At 36.0% G+C, this 23517-nt stretch overlaps 3 protein-coding genes across 5 annotated transcripts in view; all 3 read left to right on the top strand.

The window, feature by feature from the left end:
- LOC127864552 (zinc finger protein 227-like) overlaps positions 1 to 23517 on the top strand; it is a 174796-nt gene that overhangs the window by 75688 nt on the left and 75591 nt on the right. The window contains exons 4-8 of one of the 3 annotated variants that reach the window (XM_052404291.1): positions 5616 to 5727; positions 6811 to 6887; positions 9710 to 9895; positions 11509 to 11674; positions 12242 to 13653. In XM_052404291.1, the coding sequence (XP_052260251.1) occupies positions 5616 to 5727; positions 6811 to 6887; positions 9710 to 9895; positions 11509 to 11674; positions 12242 to 13653 (1953 nt within the window). The remainder of the gene's footprint in view (positions 1 to 5615; positions 5728 to 6810; positions 6888 to 9709; positions 9896 to 11508; positions 11675 to 12241; positions 13654 to 23517) is intronic. The other 2 variants (XM_052404293.1, XM_052404292.1) reach the window with 2 other exon arrangements.
- LOC127864555 (zinc finger protein 93-like) lies at positions 13383 to 14653 on the top strand. The gene is made up of 2 exons (XM_052404299.1): positions 13383 to 13401; positions 13654 to 14653. Exon 2 carries the CDS (start codon positions 13783 to 13785, stop codon positions 14515 to 14517), a length of 735 nt encoding a protein of 244 aa, XP_052260259.1. The 5' UTR covers positions 13383 to 13401; positions 13654 to 13782; the 3' UTR covers positions 14518 to 14653.
- LOC127864550 (uncharacterized) overlaps positions 18894 to 23517 on the top strand; it is a 190362-nt gene continuing 185738 nt past the window's right edge. Inside the window, exon 1 of the mRNA XM_052404285.1 lies at positions 18894 to 18961. Within this exon, the coding sequence (XP_052260245.1) occupies positions 18942 to 18961 (20 nt within the window). The 5' untranslated portion in view covers positions 18894 to 18941. The remainder of the gene's footprint in view (positions 18962 to 23517) is intronic.

Raw genomic sequence — 23517 nt, 5'->3', positions numbered from 1 at the left:
AGGTCAAAGGTCAAGGTCACGGTGACCCGAAACAGTAAAATGGTTTCCGGATGATAACGCAAGAACGCTTATGCCTAGAATCATGAAACTTCATAGGTTCATTGATCAGGACTCGCAGATGACCCCTATTGATTTTCAGGTCACTAGGTCAAAGGTCAAGGTCACGGTGACCCGAAATATTAAAATAGTTTCTAAATGATAACTCAAGAACGCTTAGGCCTAGGATCATGAAACTTCATAGGTACATTGATCATGACTCGCAGATGACCCCTATTGATTTTCAGGTCACTAGGTCAAAGGTCAAGGTCACGGTGACTCAACTTAGAAAAATGGTTTCCGGATGATAACTCAAGAACGCTTACGCATAGTATCATGAAACTTCATAGGTACATTGATCATGGCTCGCAGATGACCCCTATTGACTTTCAGGTCACTAGGTTAAGGTCAAGGTCACGGTAAGTTGACACAGTAAAATGGTTTCCGGATGATAACTCAAGAAAGCTTACGCCTTGCCTAGGATCATGAAACTTCATAGGTACATTGATCATGACTCGCAGATGACCCCTGTTGCTTTTCATGAACAAACTGAGTGAAACAAAGCAAAAATCCAAAACATTAACATGGTCCTTAATGTTAACATCCAAACATTAATTTATCAGTAACTTTCACACACAATTTTTATGGGGGAGGAGAAAGAAGAATGAATGGTGGACACTTGGAATGATATGAGCTTTGCAAAGCATAAATATATATCTGTATTTTTCCCATTTCAATTTTATTGGGGCACTCCTTAGGTTCTGAAATTTAATTCCTAATGTGTCAACAGCATCCCCCTATGATTTTCTTGGTAATTGCATCAGATTTAACTCATGAACCGGACCAGCATAATCGTAATGATAAAACATCTGTACCCGTGTAAATTTCAACATCCTAAATATTATTTATCTATAGTTATGTAGCAATACAATGTACCATATGTTGACTGATGTACCTGTGTAAACTCAAACATCCTAAATGTTATTTATCATAGTCAGAAATACCATACCTTGACTAGGTAATGTACCAGTGTAAATTCAAGCATCCTAAATGTTATTTAACATAGAAAGATATACCATACCTTGACTAATGTATCCTTGTAAATTCAAACATTTTAAATTTTATTTATCACAGTCATAAATATCATACCTTAACTAATGAACCCTTGAAAATTCAAACATCCAAAATGTTCTTTACCATATACAGTCAAAAATACCATACTTAAACTAATGTACCCTTGTAAACTCAAACATCCTAATTGTTATTGATCATATGTAGTCAGGAATACCAGACCTTGACTAATGTATCCTTGTAAGTTGTAAACTCAAACATCCTAAATGTTATTTATCATAGTCAGAAATACCATACTTTAACTAATGTACCAGTGTAAATTCAAACATTGTAAATGTTATTGTTCATAGTCAGGAGTACCATACCTTGACTAATGTACCGGTGTAAACTCAAACATCCTAAATGTAATTTATCATATACAGAAATACCATATCTTGTTTAATGTACCATGAAGATTCAAACATCCTTAATGCTTTTTATCATAGTCAGAAATACCATACTTTAACTAATGTACCCGTGTAAATTCAAACATCCTTAATGCAATTTACCATAGTCAGATAATCCATACCTTTACTAATGTACTTGTTTAAATTCAAACATCCTAAATGTTATTCATCATAGTCTGATATACCATACCTTGACTAATGTACCTGACTGTGTAAATTCAAACATCCTTAATGTTATTTACAACAGTCATAATACCATACCTTGACTAATGTACTCGTGCTAATTCAAACATCCTAAATGCTATTTATCATAGTTAGGAATACCATACCTCGACAAATGTACTAGTGTAAATTCAAACATCCTAAATGTCATTTACCATAGTCAGAAATACCGTACCATGACTAATGTTCCCATGTTAGTTCGAACATCCTCAATATTATTTATCATAGTCATATTCCATACCTTGACTAATGTACCCGTTTAGATTCAAACATCCCAAATGTTATTTATCATATTGAGATATACCATACCTTGACTAATTTACCCGTGTAAATCGAAACATTCTAAATGTTATCTACCAGTCAGGAATACCATACCTTGACTATAATGTACCCGTGTAAATTCTAACAACCTAAATGTTATTTATCATAGTAAGATATACCATACCTTGACTAATTTACCCGTTTAAATTCTAACATCCTAAATGTTATTTACCATAATCAGGAATACCATACCCTGACTAATGTACCAGTGTAAATTCAAACATCCTTAATGTTATAATATAGTCAGATATACCATACCTTGACTTATGTACCCGTGTAATTTCATACATCCTATCCTAAATGTTATTTACCACAGTCAGAAATACCTTCAATAATGTACTGGAAATTCTAACATCCTAAATGTTGTTTACCATAGTCTAGAATACCATACATTGACTTATGTATCCATGTAAATTCAAACATCCTAAATGTTATTTATCATAGTCAGATAAACCATACCTTCAATAATGTACCTGGGAAATTCAAACATCCTGAATGTTATTTACCTTAGTCTAGAATACCATGATAGCGTGACTAATGTACTCATGGAAATGCAAACATCCTTAATGTTATTCATCATAGTCAGATATACCATGCCTTGACTGATATGTACCCATGTAAACTCAAACATCCTAAAGTGTTATTTATCATAGTCAGAAATACATGTACCATATCTTGACTAATGAACCCGTGTAAATTCAGACATCCTAAATGTTATTTATCATAGTCAGATATACCATAACTTGACTAATGTACCCATGTAAATTCAAACATCCTAAATGTTATTTACCATAGTCAGCAATACCATAACTTGACTTATGTACCCATGTAAATTCCAACACCCTAAATGTTATAAATCATAGTCAGAAAGACCATACCTTGACTAATGTACCCGTGTAAATTCAAACATCCTAAATGTTATTTACCACAGTCAGCAATACCATACCTTGACTAATGTACCCGTGTTAATTCAAACATTCTAAATGTTATTTACATGTACCATAGTCAGCAATACCATACCTTGACTAATGTACCCGTGTTAATTCAAAAATCCTTAATGTGATTTATCATAGTCAGCAAAACCATACGTTGACTAATGTACCCATGCAGGGCCAAAACACCAACCTTGGGGAAAGGGCCACAGCCTTTTTTCGGGGAAAAAAGACACAATTTTCTGGCTTTGAGGAATGAAAAATACTTAGGTAGATTAGATATTTAGAGAAAAATGCATGATTTAAAAAAAATTCTGTAGGGGAAAGGGCCTTTTTGGTTAAGGGGAAGAACAAGAAGCCTCTTGCGAAGAATGGTTTTTTGGCCCTGCTATGTAAATTAAAACATCCTCAATGTTATTTATCATAGATATACCTTGACTAATATACCGTGTGAATTCAAACATCCTAAATGTTATTTATCATAGTCAGATACACCATTCCTTGACTAATGTACCCGTTTAAATTCAAACATCATAAATGTTATTTATCATAGTCAGGAATACCATACCTTGACTAATATACCATTCAGTGTAAATTCAAGCATCCTAAATGTTTTTTACCATAATCAGGAGTTATATACCATACCTTGACTTATGTACCGGTGTAAACTCAAACATCCTAAATGTTATTTATCATAGTCAGGAAAACCGGTAACTTGACTAATAAACCCGTGAAAATTTAAACATCCTTAGTGTTATCTACCACAGTCAGGAAAACCATTCCTGACTAATGTACCCATGTAAATTCAAACATCCAAAATGTTATTTATCATAGTCAGGAATACCATACCTAGACTAATTTACAGGTGTAAATTCAAACATCCTTAATGATATTTATTATAGTTAGAAATACCATACTTTAACTAATGAACCTGTGTAAATTCAAACATCAGTAATGTTATTTACGCTAAAACATATTGGAGATGTAGTTAAACTTTGTTCTGTACTATTGTAACTCAAGTTACAAAAGTTTTACACAAAATATATTCTGAAAATACATGCAAATAAATTTGCAAAACTATTGTATCTCGAGTTACAATAGTTTTGCACTAAAAAGGAAAAAATAACTACTGAGTTTATATGCGCAACAGCATGGTATCTATAGATACATGTACCATAGTATTGCAATACGACTTTTTGTTTGGATTCAAATGTGTTATTGCAACACTAATGTATCTTCAAATACAATAGTGTTGCAATATTTTTTTTACATATTATAGATACAACATTTTTGCAGGATCACAATAAAATTGTACTTGTTTATTATATAACTGTCATATTTTTTATGGATGCAGGGTATGAAAATATGTACAATTTAAGTGAAAAGAAGTTTTGGGTAAAAATCAGAGTTACAATAGTTTTGCGCCAAACCCTCGAATTGAACAAAGCATCATTTTAGTAACTATTTTGTCAATGAATAAAATTATAGCTTAGATTAAAATTGGGTCATGTGAAGGATAAACATTGATTCAATTTAGGTCAAATTGAACAAAGCATCATTGTACTCTAGAAGTCACTTTTCTTGTCAAATTTTCTTGAATCAATATATGAACTAAACACCTTCATATTTTGGTTCAGGTATTTTTGACATAATCACAGATATGTTTTTTTTCTTTAAACGTTTGTTGCTATTTTTGTTGTGAGTAACTAAAAACCATTGCCGTGAGAAGACTGAAATCTTACAAACGTACATACCAGCATGTGACGTTGTGGGCCTAGTATTTTGGATGTGTATGTTATCCTCTTTAATAGTGGTAGTAATCCATTTTTAGCAAAAAATATAACTAAATAAGTACTGCTACTTTCTTAAAAACATTTTAACCATCGTGTGTCCTCGCACCTCCATCTTTTGGTTCAGTTTCTTTTGCAGACACAAGTGATAGTTTGGCCATAAATATCTACAGACACATTTCTGTTTCTGACAATTGTCTGTATTTGAGGTTTCTCTGACTGCTGTAAGATGATATAAAGGAAGGAAATTTCTTTTTCACTAGACCTTTGTGAAGTATGTCTCTTTCTCATTTTGTCCACTTCGGCATATATAGTGGATTTGTAGCTCTTGCCTCGGTGTCTTTGTTACATTTTTGGGTTTTGATTAAATACATTCCATAATATTATTTAAACATTATTAGAAATATTTAAGCTTAAAACTCTGCAAATCTGTCCAGTCATAGAATTTGAATGTTGTCCAAAATGCTTGGCCAATAGCTATTGCTGTATATGTCTAATAAAACAAGCATTTTTTATTCAATCTATTACTTAGTCTTAAGTCATTCAGCAAACAGGTATTAAAGATCACAATTTAAGTTTACCAGTCAAATGAAATCTTTGATCAAGCAAGTATAATTTATGTATTTTATGACTTGAGAAAAAGAATATGTAAGAATTTAAAGTAGAGTTTGTTTTGTGAATGAGATATTTCATAGCTGTGGCATGGGGTGCTTGTTTGTTTTGATTAACAGATAATTATTATCAGAATATAATGTGCTTCAGGTAAGCAATATTCTTTGTCTTCCACACCATTGCAGAGAATAAAGAAAGGCCAGACCCCAGGAAAGGACACGACTGAGTTCAGTATTCAAGAGAGGAACCATTCCAGCTGTATGAACCTGAAACCTCGAGATACTGACCATTTTCTCTGTAAGCTCTAGAACTGAACATCCATAACCTTGTAATAGAAAGTCTTACTTAAGACCAACAAACATAATAATCATTTTTAGCTCCATGAGCTTTACAAGTCAAGCTATTGTGGCTAGTCTTTATTTTGGCATCATATGTTGTGAACGATAAACATGTGCTTGTTACTGCTGTACAGGCAAATGTTAAATCGATCTTGATATAACGTTGGCAGTATGTATATTAGAAACAAAGAATTAAGACACCAAGTTAGATCCTGGGTCATGAACGTAAAAAAACTTTGAAAATCTTGTCAAATCCTACAAAATCTGTGTAACTACACTAGAAGGAACATTTATGAATCAAAATTGATGCAACTGGTGAAAATGCTGAACTTTGAAATGTGTGGCAATTTTTTAAAATTTAAATTGGGTTCAGTTGAGTGAAAACAAGGTCACCATGTCTAATTTAGAAAATCTTGTTTCCATGTTAAGTCAATCTTCATAAAATGTCAGAATGCTAATATAACAATATCTAGGCCAAGTAGGAGTTTGGGTAAAGTATGGTTAAACAAATTTGGTCACTGGGTCGTATTTCAGAAAAACCTTGTAACCATATGAAAAGATGCATACATAGTTGGACTTAAAGAATCTCGGTCATAATCGTTACAAAACTTAGAATTTCGGTCAGAAGGGGTTACAAATTAGGTCTTGTGGTCCAATCTGAGGAAAATAGTTATAACACTTAAACGCCTAATGTGGCTTTTTTGAATAATTTGAACTCAGGTTAGTGCTTTAATGTTAGCATGGCTCCCTTGTTAAGATGGGGATATATTTGCATTTCTGTCAGAATATGTGTAGCACATAACTCAGAAGGTAAAGAGACATTTGATTAATCAATATGAACGTTATATGTGAACTGTTGACCCTGGAAATAGTAAAAATACAGTGTGTTGGGACGTAAAGGCTGTCTTTCAGATATGTTTCTTAATTACCAGCTTTATACTGTTCATAATAAAGTGGGTTCCTTAAATCAGATTTTTTCAGCAGCTGATATTAGTCTTTGGCTTAGTTTGATTGTTGCCTTGTAATTATTTTGCTGTCTTAGACTGTGGAGAATGCAACAAGGAGTTTGAAGGGGACTGTCCTGTCCATGGACCCTACACCTACATACATGACAAAGAGGTGAAGCTGTGTTTCTTCTAAAGCATAAATTACATGTTGTAAAGAAAACAACTTATTAGTATGGGCACATGAGGCTGTTATGCAAAATGTGACTTACTGTTATTGAATGCAAGAAAGTTTTATTGTTTAAATTAGGAATGCAAGAGGTTAACCGCTTAACCTACCGAAACGACCAGTTAACCGGTTACATTTTTGGGAAAAGGTTAACCTGATTTTTTTTCATAGAATAATTCGTGAGATTTCACGTTTTGCGTGCGACATACTGCAAACTTGCGCTGGTGACCAGTTAAAAACAACATGCCGCACATTCCATTGTAATAAATAACGTGTAGTGAAGCAATTAATCAGTACCTTTGTGGTAATAAACAGGCGGTACGTTGTGATAATTGGCACTAGTGTTTTGTTTTACTCGCGAAAATTTAACTAGCCAACTGCCGGAGTTGGGGCTATTAGCGAAGACGTAATTGACACCTTTATCTAACTCACGATAAAATCGATCGAGACATTGGACGGTCTTTTTTGATGTAAATTAACCTTTAGCAAACACTGACTGTTTGCAAAAATAAAGTGTTAATAAGTAACAATTTTATCAAGATTTGCATAGGTTGTTAAAAAGGTGTACAGTTCTCGTCGTATTTGTTTTATCATAATAAAATGCTATTATTAGTTATTTACGTCACCAACATCTGCATCACTACCATCTGAGGCAAGTTTTATTCAAGAAAGCAATTTATTAAACTCATTTGATTAATAAAAATTAATTAAAAAAAGTCATAAACAAAATTAAATCATTAAATGATTCATTTGTGCAAATGTTTGAAAGTTGCGCGGTACGATGGTTACCCGTTGACCTGGTGGTGTGAAAACAAACAACGTGTTCCAACAATTGCCCACGTGGATCATAAGCTTTTGTCCATGCCATTGACATACGTGATGGGAGCGAGTGTTCTTAAAAAAACAGGTCGTCTTGTTATCAAGGCTCGCTACCGCATCAGCCACAAGCTAGTAGACAGAGTCGTTTTTTCTTGACCAAATGAACACTATTGTGTTGTGCATGTTCTGCATACGCATGTATGATTGCTGTTTTGTTTGAACTCTGGGATAGTGTTACACTTTTGTAAACAATTATTATACCCCCACGAACGAAGTGTAGGGGGGGTATATAGCAGTGAGCTTGTCGGTCTGTCGGTCGGTCCGTATTAAGTGTCCGCTCTCTATTTCAAGTAGTTTTCAACCGATCTTCACCAAACTTGGTCAGAAGTTGTATCTACATGATGTCTAGGCCAAGTTCGAAAATGGGCCTTGTCGGGTAAAAAACTAGGTCACGGGGTCACTTAGTGCGTTTTAAACATTCAGCATGTTGTCCGCTGTCTATTTCAAGTAGTTTTCATCCGATCTTCACCAAACTTTTCAGAAGTTATATCTAAATGATCTTAAGGCCAAGTTGGAACATGGGCCTTGCCAGGTCAAAAACTAGGTGACGGGGTCACTTGGGGCGTTTTAAACATTCAGCATATTGTCCGCTCTCTAATTCAAGTAGTTTTCATCCGATCTTCACTATACTTGGTCAGAAGTTGTATTTAGATGATGTCTAGGCCAAGTTCGAACATGGGCCTTGCCGGGTCAAAAACTAGGTCACGGGGTCACTTAGTACGTTTTACACATTGAGCATGTCCGCTCAGTACGTTTTACACATTGAGCATGTCCGCTCTCTAAATCAAGTAGTTTTCATCTAATCTTTACCAAACTTGGTCAGAAGTTGTATCTAGATGATGTCTAGGTCAAGTTTGAATATGGGTCATGCTGGGTCAAAAACTAGGTCACGGGGTATCTTAGTGCATTTTAAACCTCACCATGTTGTCCGCTCTCTTACTCAAGTAGTTTTCATCGAAACCTCACCAAACTTGGTCACAAGTTTTATCTAAATGATCTCTTGGACAAGTTTGAACATAGGCCATTCCGGGCCTAAAACTAGGTCACGGGGTCACTTAGTTCGTTTTTTACATTCAGCATGGTGTCCGCTCTCTAATTCAAGTAGTTTACATCCGATCTTCACCAAACTTGGTCAGAAGTTTTATGGAGATAATCTTAAGGCCTAGTTAGAACATGGGCCTTTCTGGGTCAAAAACTAGGTCAAGAGGTCACTAAGTGCGTTTTAAAAAATGAGCATGGTGTCCGCTGTTTTTGTGAAGACGACATGCAAAATATTATGTGTCAATGCGGCATGTGGGGGTATTCGTCACGTCTGTGACAAAGCTCTAGTTTAAAATCATTTTAATATCATGATAAGTTTAGTTAAAAAAATACAAAACAGCATGAACAAAGAAACACAACATTATTGCGAGCAATACGACCCGAACGTTATACAAGCGGCCCAACCAAGAATAAGTTAATCACATGTACAAATGAACATTGTGTAGTTCTTGTAATTTTTAACTTATATGCATTTACGCAAAAAAATAAATGAATGCAAAACAAAGCTACATTCTCAAAATTATTGAAATAAAATGTTATGACACATTTTTAAGTAGCTGATATGTTATCATCGCAAGCGATCTCAAAATACTTTCGTTTCTATATAGTACACGTACGGGTGGTATGACATGTTTAACGTATACTAAGTACTTAACATTGTAACTACTAAGATTTTTTTGTTAACCGGTTAATAACCAGTTACGGCAAAAGGTTAACCAGCTAATGTTTTTTGTAACCTGTTGCATCCCTAGTTTTAATATATGTATGTCAATACATTTATAAATACCTTAAATATGCCCTTATTAGTTTAATAAAAAAAATATCATATATCTTAATATAAACTGCAGGTGCCAGAAGGGAATCCTCTTAAAGCTGACCATACATTACCAGAATGCCTTGAAATCAAAAGCTCCAAAATAGTTGGAGCTGGTCTTGGAGTGTTTTCCAAAGTGGGACTGGAATCCAGGATCATGTTTGGCCCATATGGGGGCGATATCATCACTGACAACCCCAAGTCAGGCTATGGCTGGCAGGTATAGGTTACTTCAAAGATATGCTTAGATTGATGCATTGATACCTATTTTAGTTTGCATTTCAAGAGCAATTTACATGTAACAAAGTCTTAATTGTTTAAATTAAAGATCTGGGTACCGTTTTACTAAGCTACTGATGCAAATCGTAGACTTACGCTCATATTAAAATTCAGTCTTGTTTCTTCAAATTCTTCCTACATTAAAATTTGGTATGTTTGAAATGAAATTCATAATATAATATAACATTCTAAGTTAAAATAGTTTGCCTCAATCTGAAATAAATGAATTTCAAGTATTTTAAAATATGTGCGTTAGTCAAACACTTGCGTAAGTTGCTTAGTTAAACGGTACCCAGCATTTTCAACCAATGCATTATCTATCTAGCAGTCTTTAAGGGTATTAAATGTTTATTACCCCATCACAGAGTGGGAGGCATTTAACATTGTATGTTTCTGTCCGTTCCACAACATGTCGGTTCACCCCAAAGCTTGTAATTTCAACTGCACTTTTACTACTGGATTGATCTCCCACAAATTTAACAGTTTCATGATTTTAATGTGTGTGTCTGTCACTCAGCATGTCTGTTCAGCTTGTTATTTCATGTACACTTCAAACTTTAACAGTTCCATGAATACATGTATATTATGTAGAAGATCGTATACAAAACGATTCTGGATTTAATGGAATTTGGTCAGGATTATGGTTCTTAGATTGTTTTTCAAATAATGAAGCTTGTGTTTTAAATTGAACTTTAAATATTTTATGATTTGTTTTCAAACTTTTAAAGATGAATGACCATAATGCATAGATGATTTTAACGAAAGAAACTTCTGCAAATTTTGGTAGAATTATGGCTGTTTGTCTGTTGTACCACTATAAAATATATAGTCACAACGATTAACTACTGTGTTGATCTTGTTCAAGTTTTAACAGTTTAATTATCTTCATTTTCTGAAGGTAATTGTTATGAAAGGAACTTTTGCTGCGACAAGTTTTGGCAGAGTTAGGGCTCTTTGTCTGGTTTTCCATTATAGAATATACAGTCCCAATCTCTAGTCTTTAATGCCTCGTAGTGCTTGGCAGATTTTGCTCATACTTTAAGTCTAAGAGCTGATGGTCCTTAGTGTGTAGATGATTGTTAAGAGAGTATTAATTTCAACTGTTACAGTTTTGGATGAGGTATTGCATATTTCCTGTTTATCTTCAGTAGAATTAATTATTGATATGTCTGTGTCCAAACATGTTGTTTATCTGTGACACATTTCTAGTTGATATAACTAGCATGTATTCTATATAATCATGCTGGCATTAATACATCTTGTGAAACTGATTGAGTTTTTATTTAATTTTTTTGAGTAATTCAAGCGTGTAAAGTACTGTACTATTTGACATCAATGAAACTTAAACATTAAGAACAAATTGCTAAGTCTGTTTGTGCTGTATAAAATATTGTATAATCATTGCAGCTGGTTAGTTTATAAATGCGTTCTTTGGAATTATAGTCTAAGATTTGAATTTTACTTTTTAATCAATGTATATTAGGAATCATGTTTTCTTGCGTATCAATCTTACTTATATGTTGGTTGTTTATAATAAGATTCTATGCAATTCAGATCTATAAGGAAGGCAAAGGGAGCCACTTTGTGGATGCCCAGAACAAGGCCACCTCTAACTGGATGAGATACGTGAACTGTGCGATGAAGGAGGCAGATCAGAACCTTGTGGCGTTTCAGTACAAAGGAGGCATCTATTACTGTACATTGAAGCACGTTTCATTTGGTACATACATATTGTATGACTAAAGATATGAATATTCAATGTAGTTCACCTTTGAACAAGGCCTCGCCAATAATAATTTAAATACCTTAGAGGATAAAATCAATAGTTGGACATTGCAGCTATTATTCCAACTTCTTCCCAAGTCTGAGTGCTGTCTAAGACACACTCCAAGTCCTCGCCTCAGGCCAAGAGAGACCTTATACACGTAAAAATATACACAACACTGCATGTCAGGTGAATCCAAGTAATTGAAAAACCCACTTCTCAATAAGTCTGGTTGGGTGTATATAGCAATAGTGGACACATTTCTTGCCTTTCTACCATTTAATTTAAATCATACAGTATTTTAATATATTAAGAAAAAAATCAATATACCAAACTTATAGCTTGACCTGTACGATATTTCAGTCTCAGAATAAAAACTTTAGATGAATGAAGAATTACCAATAATTGTATGTGATAAAATAAGCACATATGCACAGGCGTAGAATAGGCTTTTAGCGTTTCCTAAAGGTGAACAATTGCTTATTTTTTATAGATAACTTGTTAATATTTGTATTGCTACAGGAGAGGAACTGCTGGTCTGGTACGGAGATGAATTAGCCAGAGAACTCGGTCTTATCAGAGACAATAACTTGTGCAGTTATTTCAGTAAAAACAGTGGTCACATGAAGGCACTGATGACGAAACATACACAAAAGCGACAGTTGAAGTGTGAGGTGTGTGATTATGCATGTAACTATCAGAGTGACTTTAAGAGACATATGAGGAAACATACAGGAGAAAGACCATACAAGTGTAATGTGTGTGGAAATGCATTCAAAACAATCCATAATTTAACAGATCACATTAGGACACATACAAAAGAAAGACCGTACAAGTGTAAGGTGTGTGGTTATACATTTAATACAAGTGGTCACTTGACGAGACACATGAGGAGTCATACAGAAGAAAGACCGTTCATGTGTGAGGTATGTGGTTATGCATGTAATGAGAGTGGTAACTTGAAGAAACACATGAGGATACATACAGAAGAAAGACCGTACAAGTGTGAGGTTTGTGGTGAAGCGTTCAAACAGAGTGCTACCTTGACAGATCACATGAGGATACATACAGGAGAAAGACCGTATAAGTGTGAAGTGTGTGATTATGCATGTAACAAGATATGTAACTTGAAGAGACACATGAGGATACATACAGGAGAAAGACGCTACAAGTGTGAGGTGTGTGGTTATGCATTTAAAAAAAATGGTCACTTGACGAGACACATGAGGATACATACAGGAGAAAGACCGTACAAGTGTGAGGTGTGTGGTTATGAATTCAAAACAATCAGTAATTTGAAACATCACATAAGGATACATTCAGAAAAAAGACCGTACAAGTGTGAGGTGTGTAGTGAAGCATTCAAACACAGTGGTAACTTGCCGAGACACATGAGGATACATACAGGAGAGAGACCGTACACGTGTGAGGTGTGTGGTGAAGCATTCAACGAGAGCGGTAGCTTGAAGAAACACATGAGGATACATACAGGGGAAAGACCATACAAGTGTGAAGTGTGTGATGAAGCATTCAAAGAGAGTGGTAGCTTAACGAGACACATGAGGATACATACAGGAGAAAGACTGTACACGTGTGAGGTGTGTGGTGAAGCATTCAAAGAGAGTGGTAGCTTGACGAGACACCTGAGGATACATACAGGAGAACGACCGTACAAGTGTGAGGTGTGTGATGAAGCATTCAAACAGAGTGGTCACTTGACAGATCACATGAGGATACATACAGAAGAAAGACCGTTCAAGTGTGAAGTGTGTGGTGAAGCGTTCAAAAACAGTGGTCACTTGACATATCACCTGAGGATACATACAGGAGAAAGACCATACATGTGTAAGGTGTGTGGTAATTCATTTAAAACGAGTAGTGACTTGACGAGACACATGCGGATACATACAGGAGAGAGACCGTACACGTGTGAGGTGTGTGGCGAAGCATTCAAACAGAGTGGTCACTTGACAGATCACTTGAGTATACATACAGGAGAATGACCCTACACGTGTGATGTATGTTGTTATGCATTCAAAACAATAGGTAATTTGACAGAATACATGAGGAAATATTCAGGAGAAAGACACATGCGGATACATACAGGAGAGAGACCGTACAAGTGTAAGCTGAATGATGAAGCATTCAAACAGAGTGGTCACTTGACAGATCCCACGATGATACATACAGAAGAAAGACCATACAAGTGTAACATGTGTGAGTATGCATATAACAAGAATGGTACCTTGACGAGACACATGAGGATACATACAGGAGAAAGACGCTACAAGTGTGAGGTTTGTGGTTACGCATGTAACCAGAATGCTGGCTTGAAGACACACATGAGGATACATACAGGAGAAAGACCATACAAGTGTGAGGTGTGTGTTTATGCATGTAACCGGAATGGTGGCTTGAAGACACACATGAGGATACATACAGAAGAAAGACCAAACATGTGTGAGGTTTGTGGTTATGCATGTAACTGGAATGGTGGTTTGAAGACACTCATTCAAGTACATACAGGAGATAGACCCTACAATTGTGAGATATGCGGTTATGCATGTAACCGGAATGGTGACTCTAAGGCACACATGAGGATGCATACAGGAGAAAAGCCATACAAGTGTGAGATGTGTGGTTATGCATGTAACAATAGTGGTACCTTGAAGAAACACATTAGGATTGATACAAGAGAAAGAGGGTACAAGTGTGAGGTGTGTGGTTACGCATTTAACGAGAGTTGTAGCTTGAAGAAACACACGAGGATACATATGGGAAAGACCGTACAAGTGTGAGGTGTGAGGTTATGCATGTAACCGGAATGGTGGCTTGAAGACACACATGAGGATATATACAGGATAGAGAGTTGTTTTAAAATAAGTATACTGTGTGTCAATCATAAGTTCATTTATAATAAATGTATTGTTATGACTAATACTTGTTAATTTCAGTTTGCAAAGTATTTTGACACATTTGTATGTTGACATCATAGTGCCTTTTGTTACATTCTTTCAGACTTTTTTTTACATTTCTTTAGACTTGATTCAGTAGGTTAAATATACGTACATGCCATAAATGAAATATTGAATTGTTAAAAAATGAAACCAAAATGATTCTTAAATAAATAATATGCAAGAAAAAAATGTTGTAATTTGCTTAAGAATACTGTTAAAGCCACACACCTTGAAATGAACTACATGGCATAGTAAATTTAAGTATAAATAAGAAACATATTTTATCTATGCCAATTAGAATATATCTGGTGGTTACAAGGTAGAAATCCGTTTTTTGCGCTTAAAATCTTTTTAAAAAAATGCGTTTGTCGAAATGGACGTATACATCTTGAAATCCTACTTTCGGTTTTAAAAGCAGTACCGTTTGAAAAATAATAAATTACTTGCTAACTAGGCTATAGATTTAATTTTATCTATGTCAATTAGAATATATCTGGTAGTTACAAGGTAGAAATCCGGCTATTTTGCGCTTTAAAACGATTTAATGACAATTTTGCACACTTTCAAATTGCATCTATATGTTTTGATTAACATGTATTTCATTGCAAGGTGTGTGGCTTTAAACCATGTATATTCGTCAGTATAAAATTTCGTAGTGTTTAAACAACTGATTAGTTCGCCAACACTTAAATTTGCTGTTCATTGTTATGGATCGCGGATAAGTGGTAATAAATTTCTGTTAAAGGAGTTTTTGAAGCGACGATGACAATATCCAATTAGTCCTATTCAATTACAGTCATGACAGACAGACAGACAGACAGACAAAGAATATTATAGGTTTTAATTACTAAATACTAGTATAAGTGTAAGCAAATTATATATTGTTAATTTTTTTTAATCTATGCAAAACACAGTTGGTTATAAAGTTGTTAACAATTCGCGCTTACGACACTACATAAATGAAGTCATCGTTATCGATACAGTTTTACAGGATTTGCAATAAACAAGATATGTCGTATATATTGTCAGAAAACAGGGTGCAGGATCACGTGACCTTGTGGTGATCCCAAACGTTAATGAATGTAAACACACATATAAGTGTTGCTTTATTAAAAATAACTTTACAACAATTTTTCTTAGAATTTCAACCAGTACATAAAAGACATATTGTTTGCTGCTTATGGTGATTTTGAAATACATTGGAATTACTATATTTTATAAGCCTGTGTTCTTGTTCAAAATTCTATAAATACTACACGGTAATGCTTTACGCAACGTGATATTTTGTCACCGATTTCAGACGTATTCAAAGATTAATTCTTCTCCCTTAAGATATGGGCACAAACTGCACTAAAGATTTATGCAAAAGTATTTCAATAACTTTAGTTATTTAAAAAAATAAAGTTCCTAACGGTGTGTTTACATTCTGTCCAGCCCATGCGTACCCCCCCCCCTGAAAACCCCGTTGATTCTGCACCCTGTGTTAAGAAGTTTCCCCGATAATGGGAATTTCCGTATTTTGCTGTTTACTGAGAATTATCCCCGATAATGGGAAATCCGTTATTTACTATTTCCCCGATAGTGGGAACAATATAAAGCCAAATACCCGCTTTTGGTATGAGCATTTATTAACGATCCAATATATATATATAATCCTTGTGTCAAGCCAGTAAATCACTAAGTAACGACGTCACGTCTTTAACGTTACGTCACAAATCGACGTCACGTCATGGAACCAATCCGCTGGTGCCAATTAAACGTTCAAATCTAATGTCCACCCTGGTTAAGTACACAGTATAATGTACTCCACATTGTGTAATACTTGTTACTGGATTTATCTTGATTGCGAAACAGACGCAGAATGTAAGCGTGGATTACGTTGGATATGAATGTCTTTTATGCCTACAGTAATTAAGTCTTAATGTTTGTTTTTAGCTCACCTTAGCACGACGTACTCATGGTGAGCTTTTGTGCGTCGTCCGTCGTTCGGCGTCATCATTTTGCCTTGTGATTACTCTAGATGCCACACGTATTGTCCGATTTTCATGAAACTTGGTCAGAACATTTATCCAATTGATACCTCAACTGAGTTCGAAACTGGGTCTTGCTGGGTCAAAAACAAGGTCATTAGGTCAAAAAAAAGAAAAACCTTGTGAAAACTGTAGAAGTCACATTTGATGCCCAATCTTCTTGTAACTTTGTCAAAATGTTTTTATGCCCCCGGTAGGGTGGCATATAGCAGTTGAACTGTCCGTCAGTCAATATGTCAGTCCGTCCGTCCGAAAAAACTTTAACATTGGCCATAACTTTTTCAATATGAAAGATAGAACTTGATATTTGGCATGCATGTGTATCTCATGGAGCTGAACATTTTGAGTGGTGAAAGGTGAAGGTCAAGGTCATCCTTCAAGGTCAAATATATGGCGTTTGTCCGTCCGAAAACTTTAACATTGGCCATAACTTTTTCAATATTGAATATAGCAACTTGATATTTGGCATGCATGTGTATCTCATGAAGCTGCACATTTTGAGTGGTGGAAGTTCAAGGTCAATGTCATCCTTCAAGGTCAATGGTATTTTTTTCTTCAAAGCGGTGTTATCATGAAGCTGCACATTTTAAGTTTGTGGAAGGTCAAGGTCATCCTTCAAGGTCAAGGTCATCCTTCAAGGTCAAGGTCAAACACATATTTTTTTCAAAGCGGCGTTCTCATGAAGCTGCACATTTTGAGTGGCGGAAGTTCAAGGTCAAGGTTATCCTTCAAGGTAAAAGGTGAAAAAAATATAGAGGGCATTGTGTTTCTGACGAACACATCTCTTGTTCTAAATGATATGTTGGTTGAGTTCAAAAATGGTTCCAGTCCGTTGAAAAACATGGCCACCAGGGGGCGGGTCAGTATTCCTTATATGGCTATATAGAAACCTTGTGAACACTCTAGAAGTCACAATTTTTGCCCAATCATTTTAGTGTATGAAACTTGGTCAAAACATTGGTTTCATTGATATCTCGGACGAGTTCGAAAATGGTCTAGATCGGTGAAAAAACATGGCCGACAGGGAGCGGGGCAGATTTCTCTCTATATATGGATGTGTACACTCTAGAACTCACATTTTTGGTCCAATTTTCATGAAATTTGGTCAGAACATGTGTTTTTTGGATATGAAGGTTGAGTTCGAAAATGGTTTGTGTCGTAAAGACTTGACAGAATAGAATAAATGGAATAGGACAATAGGCAGAAATGCAAAATAGCAAAGCAATGCAGTGGTCAGGTGTGGACAATTATTTTACAATATTGTTTTTATTAATGCATCTTATCTTTTGGTAAAAGATGCTTCTGCAAACAGAGATCAATGGAACTATCGAAAAGCGTCTCAATCTATTCTCTAGTTTCAGTTTTAGAGTTACCGTGTTGACGTTATATAATATGATTGATTAACTTGAAATATTGACCAAGATATCATAAAAAACATAACCTAAATTTACGTTTTATCATACTACAGCTTCTTGAGTGTACTTTATATGATATTATTTTGCATACTAGTATTATACAATATAAAAGTGTACGCACCTTTAAACACACTATACTGCCCAGCTATTGTTACATGTCTTAACATGAACCAATCTCAAAGTCCATCACAACGCTTTGAACGAGACCTTAAATGTTGGTAAGTACGGTGACATAGTCTGCCATCTTTTTCGTGACATCATGACGAAGGGTGGGGGTAAATGCTTAAAGGACTAAATAAGTAAATAAACACTTTTTAAAATAAGAATACGTGAGAAATTACCTGAATGCAATTCAAATCAAAAAGCACCTCAAACTTGAGGAATGTTGGGACTTTTTGATGATGCTTCTCTCGGGCACAGTTGAAGATTTGCGTCAACGTCTGCGGCTTTTTAAGGTTGTGTTTGTTGCACTTAAGACTCAATTATATGGGTTGTTTATGTACGAAAAAAAATGCGTTTATTTTGGTATAAGCAACGATACGTCAATAAACATCAATTTACTGATACTTGGTACTTTTGCTTTAACATTTAATTAAACGAAACTTTAATAAGTATATTGTCATCTCACTTTTTCCGCGGGAACTAGACTGTGTGTTGCATTCTCCTAGCAGAGTTGTCGTTCGTGCCTCGACATACATGAATGTAGTGAACCGCAGTGTAAGAGAGTGTGTGTTGCTACCGTTTTGAAATGTGACCGTATTGTTCCATAAAGAAATACTGCTTCCGGTGAAATCGAAACAGAGAAGAAAAAGTGTTTCAAATGAGCAACACAGACATGAGGTGGGTGAATACTTTGGGATTTAAACAATATTCCCCGTTAGTTTTTTCATTAAACTAGTATTTGAATTGAATAGCATATATTTCCAATATGTATAATAATTTATAAGCGAACGATGCATATTTATGCGGGTCAGGACGGTCCATATCTGTATTTTCCGCCTAGACCATGACGGCTCAATTAATTAATATTATCATGACAAGGAAAATTGGCTCGTTAACAGAAGTAATTGAATTGACCTTGTTCACATCAAATAAGCAATTTGCTGTATGATAATACTTTTTGAAAAAGATTCATTTCAAATTTTGGCGATTATCTTCTTCAGATACAGCACTCCTTCTTAATAGACGAATTTGTGCTGGCTGACAAAATATTTTCAATCAATCCTATAGAAGACTTGTAATGCATTTCTTACTGTTTTTAGCTCATCTATTAAAAAAAAAAAAAAGAGCTATTATCATTACCTTGGCATCGGCGTCCGGTTAAGTTTTGCGTTTAGGTCCACTTTTCTCAGAAAGTATCAATGCTATTGCATTCAAACTTGGTACACTTACTTACTTTCATGAGGGGACTGGGCAAACAAAGTTAGATAACTCTGGCGTGCATTTTGACAGAATTATGTGCCCTTTTTATACTTATTTTAAATTGAAAATTTTGGTTAAGTTTTGTGTTTAGGTCCATTTTATTCCTTAAGTATCAAAGCTATTGCTTTGCCAGCCAGTGGGCGGGGCATTTTTCTCTATATGTATATAGTGAAAACATGTGAACACAGTAGGAGTCACATTTTTGGCCAAATTTCATGAAATTTGCTCAGAACATTTGTTTCCTTTATACGAGAGTTTAGTTATCCCCACGCTTTTTGAAAAAAAGGTGGGGATATTGTGGTTATCTCCGCCGTCCGTCCGTCTGTCTGTCCGTCCGTCCTGGCCACTATCTCCTCCTACACTAAAAGCACTAGAACCTTGAAACTTACACACATGGTAGCTATGAGCATATGTGCGACCCTGCACTATTTGGAATTTTGATCTGACCCCTGGGTCAAAAGTTATAGCCGTTGGGGTGGGGCCGCGTCAGAAATTATCACTCATTTTTTTAGGTTATTTTACATTTACTTCTTTATTTCTACACCGATTCACTTCAAATTGATACTGGACCTCTCTTATGACAATACGGTCAATCTCAACCATGCATGGCCCCATTCCCAACCCTGGGGCGCCCCGCCCACATAGGCCACACCCACCAAAAATTTCCATTTACTATAATTTTTTCATTTCTACACGGATTCACTTCAAATTGATACTGAACTTTTGTTATGACATTAGGGTCAATCTCAACTATGCATGGCCCCAATCCCAACCCTGGGGCGCCCGCCCACATAGGCCACACCCACCAAAAAAATCCATTTACTATAATTTTTTCATTTCTACACGGATTCACTTCAAATTGATACTGTACTTCTCTTATGACATTAGGGTCAATCTCAACTATGCATGGCCCCATAACCAACCCTGGGGCCCCGCCCACATAGACCACACCCACCCAAAATTGCCTTTACTATAATTTCTTCATTTCTACACAGATTCACTTCAAATTGATATTGAACTTCTCTTATGACAATACAGTCAATCTCAACTATGCATGGCCCCATTACCAACCCTGGGGCGCCCCGCCCACATAGACCACACCCACCCAAAATTGCCTTTTACTATAATTTCTTCATTTCTACACCGATTCACTTCAAATTGATACTAAACCTCTCTTATGACAATACGGTCAATCTCAACTATGCATGGCCCCATTACCAACCCTGGGGCCCCGCCCACATAGACCACACCCGCCCAAAATTGCCTTTTACTATAATTTCTTCATTTCTACACCGATTCACTTCAAATTGATACTGAACTTCTCTTATGACAATACGGTCAATCTCAACTATGCATGGCACAATTACCAACCCTGGGGCGCCCTGCCCACATATGTCACACCCACCCAAAATTGCCTTTTACTATAACTTCTTCATTTCTACACCAATTCACTTCTAATTGATGATGAACTTCTCTTATGACAATACGGTCAATCTCAGCTATGCATGGCCCCATTACCAACCCTGGGGCACACCTAGGTCAAACATTCGGCGTGGGGATACGCGTCGGCCTCTGCCGCGCCATTTCTAGTTCAAAAATGATTCCGGTCAGTTGAATAACATGGCTGCTTGGAGTGGGTCAGTTTTCTCATTATGCCCCCCCCCCCCCCCCCCCCCCCCTTTAGAAGAATATTATATATTGTTTTGCTCATGTCGGTCCGTCCGTCCACCAGATGGTTTCCAGATGATAACTCAAGAGCGCTTATGCCAAGGATCATGGAACTTCATAGGTACATTGATCATGACTCGCAGATGACCCTATTGATTTTCAGGTCACTAGGTCAAAGGTCAAGGTCACGATGACCCAAAATAGTAAAATGGTTTCCGGATAACTCAAGAACGCTTATGCCTAGGATCATCAAACTTCATAGATACATTGATCATGACTCGCAGATGGCCCTTTTTGATTTTCAGGTCACTAGGTCACGGTCACGGTGATCCAAAGCAGTAAAATGGTGTCCGGATGATAACTCAAGAACGCTTATGCCTAGGATCATGAAACTTCATAGATACATTGAACATGACTCGCAGATAACCTCTATTTATTTTCAGGTCACTCGGTCAAAGGTCAAGGTCACGATGACCCGAAATAGTAAAATGGTTTCCTGATGATAACTCAAGAACGCTTAGGCATAGGAACATGAAACTTCATAGGTATTTTGATCATGACTCGTGGATGACCCTTATTGATTTTCAGGTCACTATTTCAAAGGTAAAGGTCACGGTGACCCGAAATAGTAAAATGGTTTCCAGATGATAACTCAAGAACGCTTATGCCTAGGATCATGAATCTTCATAGGTTCATTGATCATGACTCGCAGATGACCCGTATTGATTTTCAGGTCACTAGGTCAAAGGTCAAGGTCACGGTGACCTGAAATAGTAAAAGGGTTTCTGGATGATAACTCAAGAACGCTTATGCCTAGGATCATGAAACTTCATAGGTACAATGATCATGACTTGCAGATGACCCCTATTTTCAGGTCACTAGGTCAAAGGTCAAGGTCACAGTGACCTGAAATAGTAAAATGGTTTCTGGATGATAACTCAAGAACGCTTATGCCTAGGTTCATGAAACTTCATAGGTATATTGATCATGACTCGCAGATGACCCCTATTGATTATCAGGTAGGTCAAAGGTCAAGGTAACAGTGCCAAAAAACGTATTCACACATTGGCTGTCAAGGTCACGTTGACTCAACTTAGAAAAATGGTTTCGGGATGATAACTCAAGAATGCTTATGCCTATGATCATGAAACTTCATAGGTACATTGATCATGACTCGCAGATGAAATAATGATGAAACTTGACCAGGATGTTTGTCTGAACAATATCTCGGTCAAGTTTGACATTTGGTAAAGATTAAATGTACCGACTCCTCTCAGGTGAGAAAACTAGGGCCATCTTGGCCCTTTTGTTAAGATTGGTACGAAAATTCAACGGTAGTAGATTTTGTGGTTTTAGGCCTAAACTTTATATAGTATTAATGTAACCTTTGGGGATGCGAGCAGACGCGGTGTAATTACGTTTAAAATAAGCTAAAAGACTAAAAATTTAATCGGAATATCGTTACATTTTGTGAATAAATGTGTTTCTGATGGATAACAATCAAAACTCCCCAGAATATTGCCCATGATAATAAGGTAAAACTGCTGTCTGAGTGCAAATGGAAAATGCTTGACAAATTACTCATAGTTTATAGAAACAAAAGAAGAAGGCCAATATAATGACATTTGAATACCAGTGATAATTATGTCCCCCACTATAGTAGTGGGGGACATATTGTTTTTGCCCTGTCTGTCTGTTGGTCTGTTGGTCTGTCTGTCTGTTTGCGCCAACTTTAACATTTTGCAATAACTTTTGCTATATTGAAGATAGCAACTTCATATTTGGCATGCATGTGTATCTCATGAAGCTGCACATTTTGAGTGGTGAAAGGTCAAGGTCAAGGTCATCCTTCAAGGTCAGAGGTCAAATATATGTGGCCCAAATCGCTTTTTTTATGAATACTTTTGCAATATTAAAGATAGCAGCTTGATATTTGGCATGCATGTGTATCTCATGGAGCTGCACATTTTGAGTGGTGAAAGGTCAAGGTCATCCTTCACAAGGTCAAGGTCATCCTACAATGTCAAACATCATATAGGGGGATATTGTGTTTCACAAACACATCTTGTTTTTCATGTGTGTTTTGCGTTATTTGCGCATTTAAATTACCAAAAGCGCATGTGACAAAAATATCTGCGTCTAAAAAAGCGCATTGATTGTCGAGAAAGACAAAATCGGAAAGATACTTGTCAATACTTAACACGGCCCGAATTTTTCCACATTTTATCGGAACGCAAAAGGTGATTTTTACTGTAACGCCGGCTATATGTGTACTACGTCATACTACGTCATTCGCATCTGCGTTT

The sequence above is a fragment of the Dreissena polymorpha genome, chromosome 1, assembly GCF_020536995.1.
Source record: "Dreissena polymorpha isolate Duluth1 chromosome 1, UMN_Dpol_1.0, whole genome shotgun sequence".
Lineage (NCBI taxonomy): Eukaryota > Metazoa > Mollusca > Bivalvia > Myida > Dreissenidae > Dreissena > Dreissena polymorpha.
The sequence above is the reverse complement of the archived record's forward strand: the minus strand, read 5'-3'. Positions and strand labels throughout refer to the sequence as shown.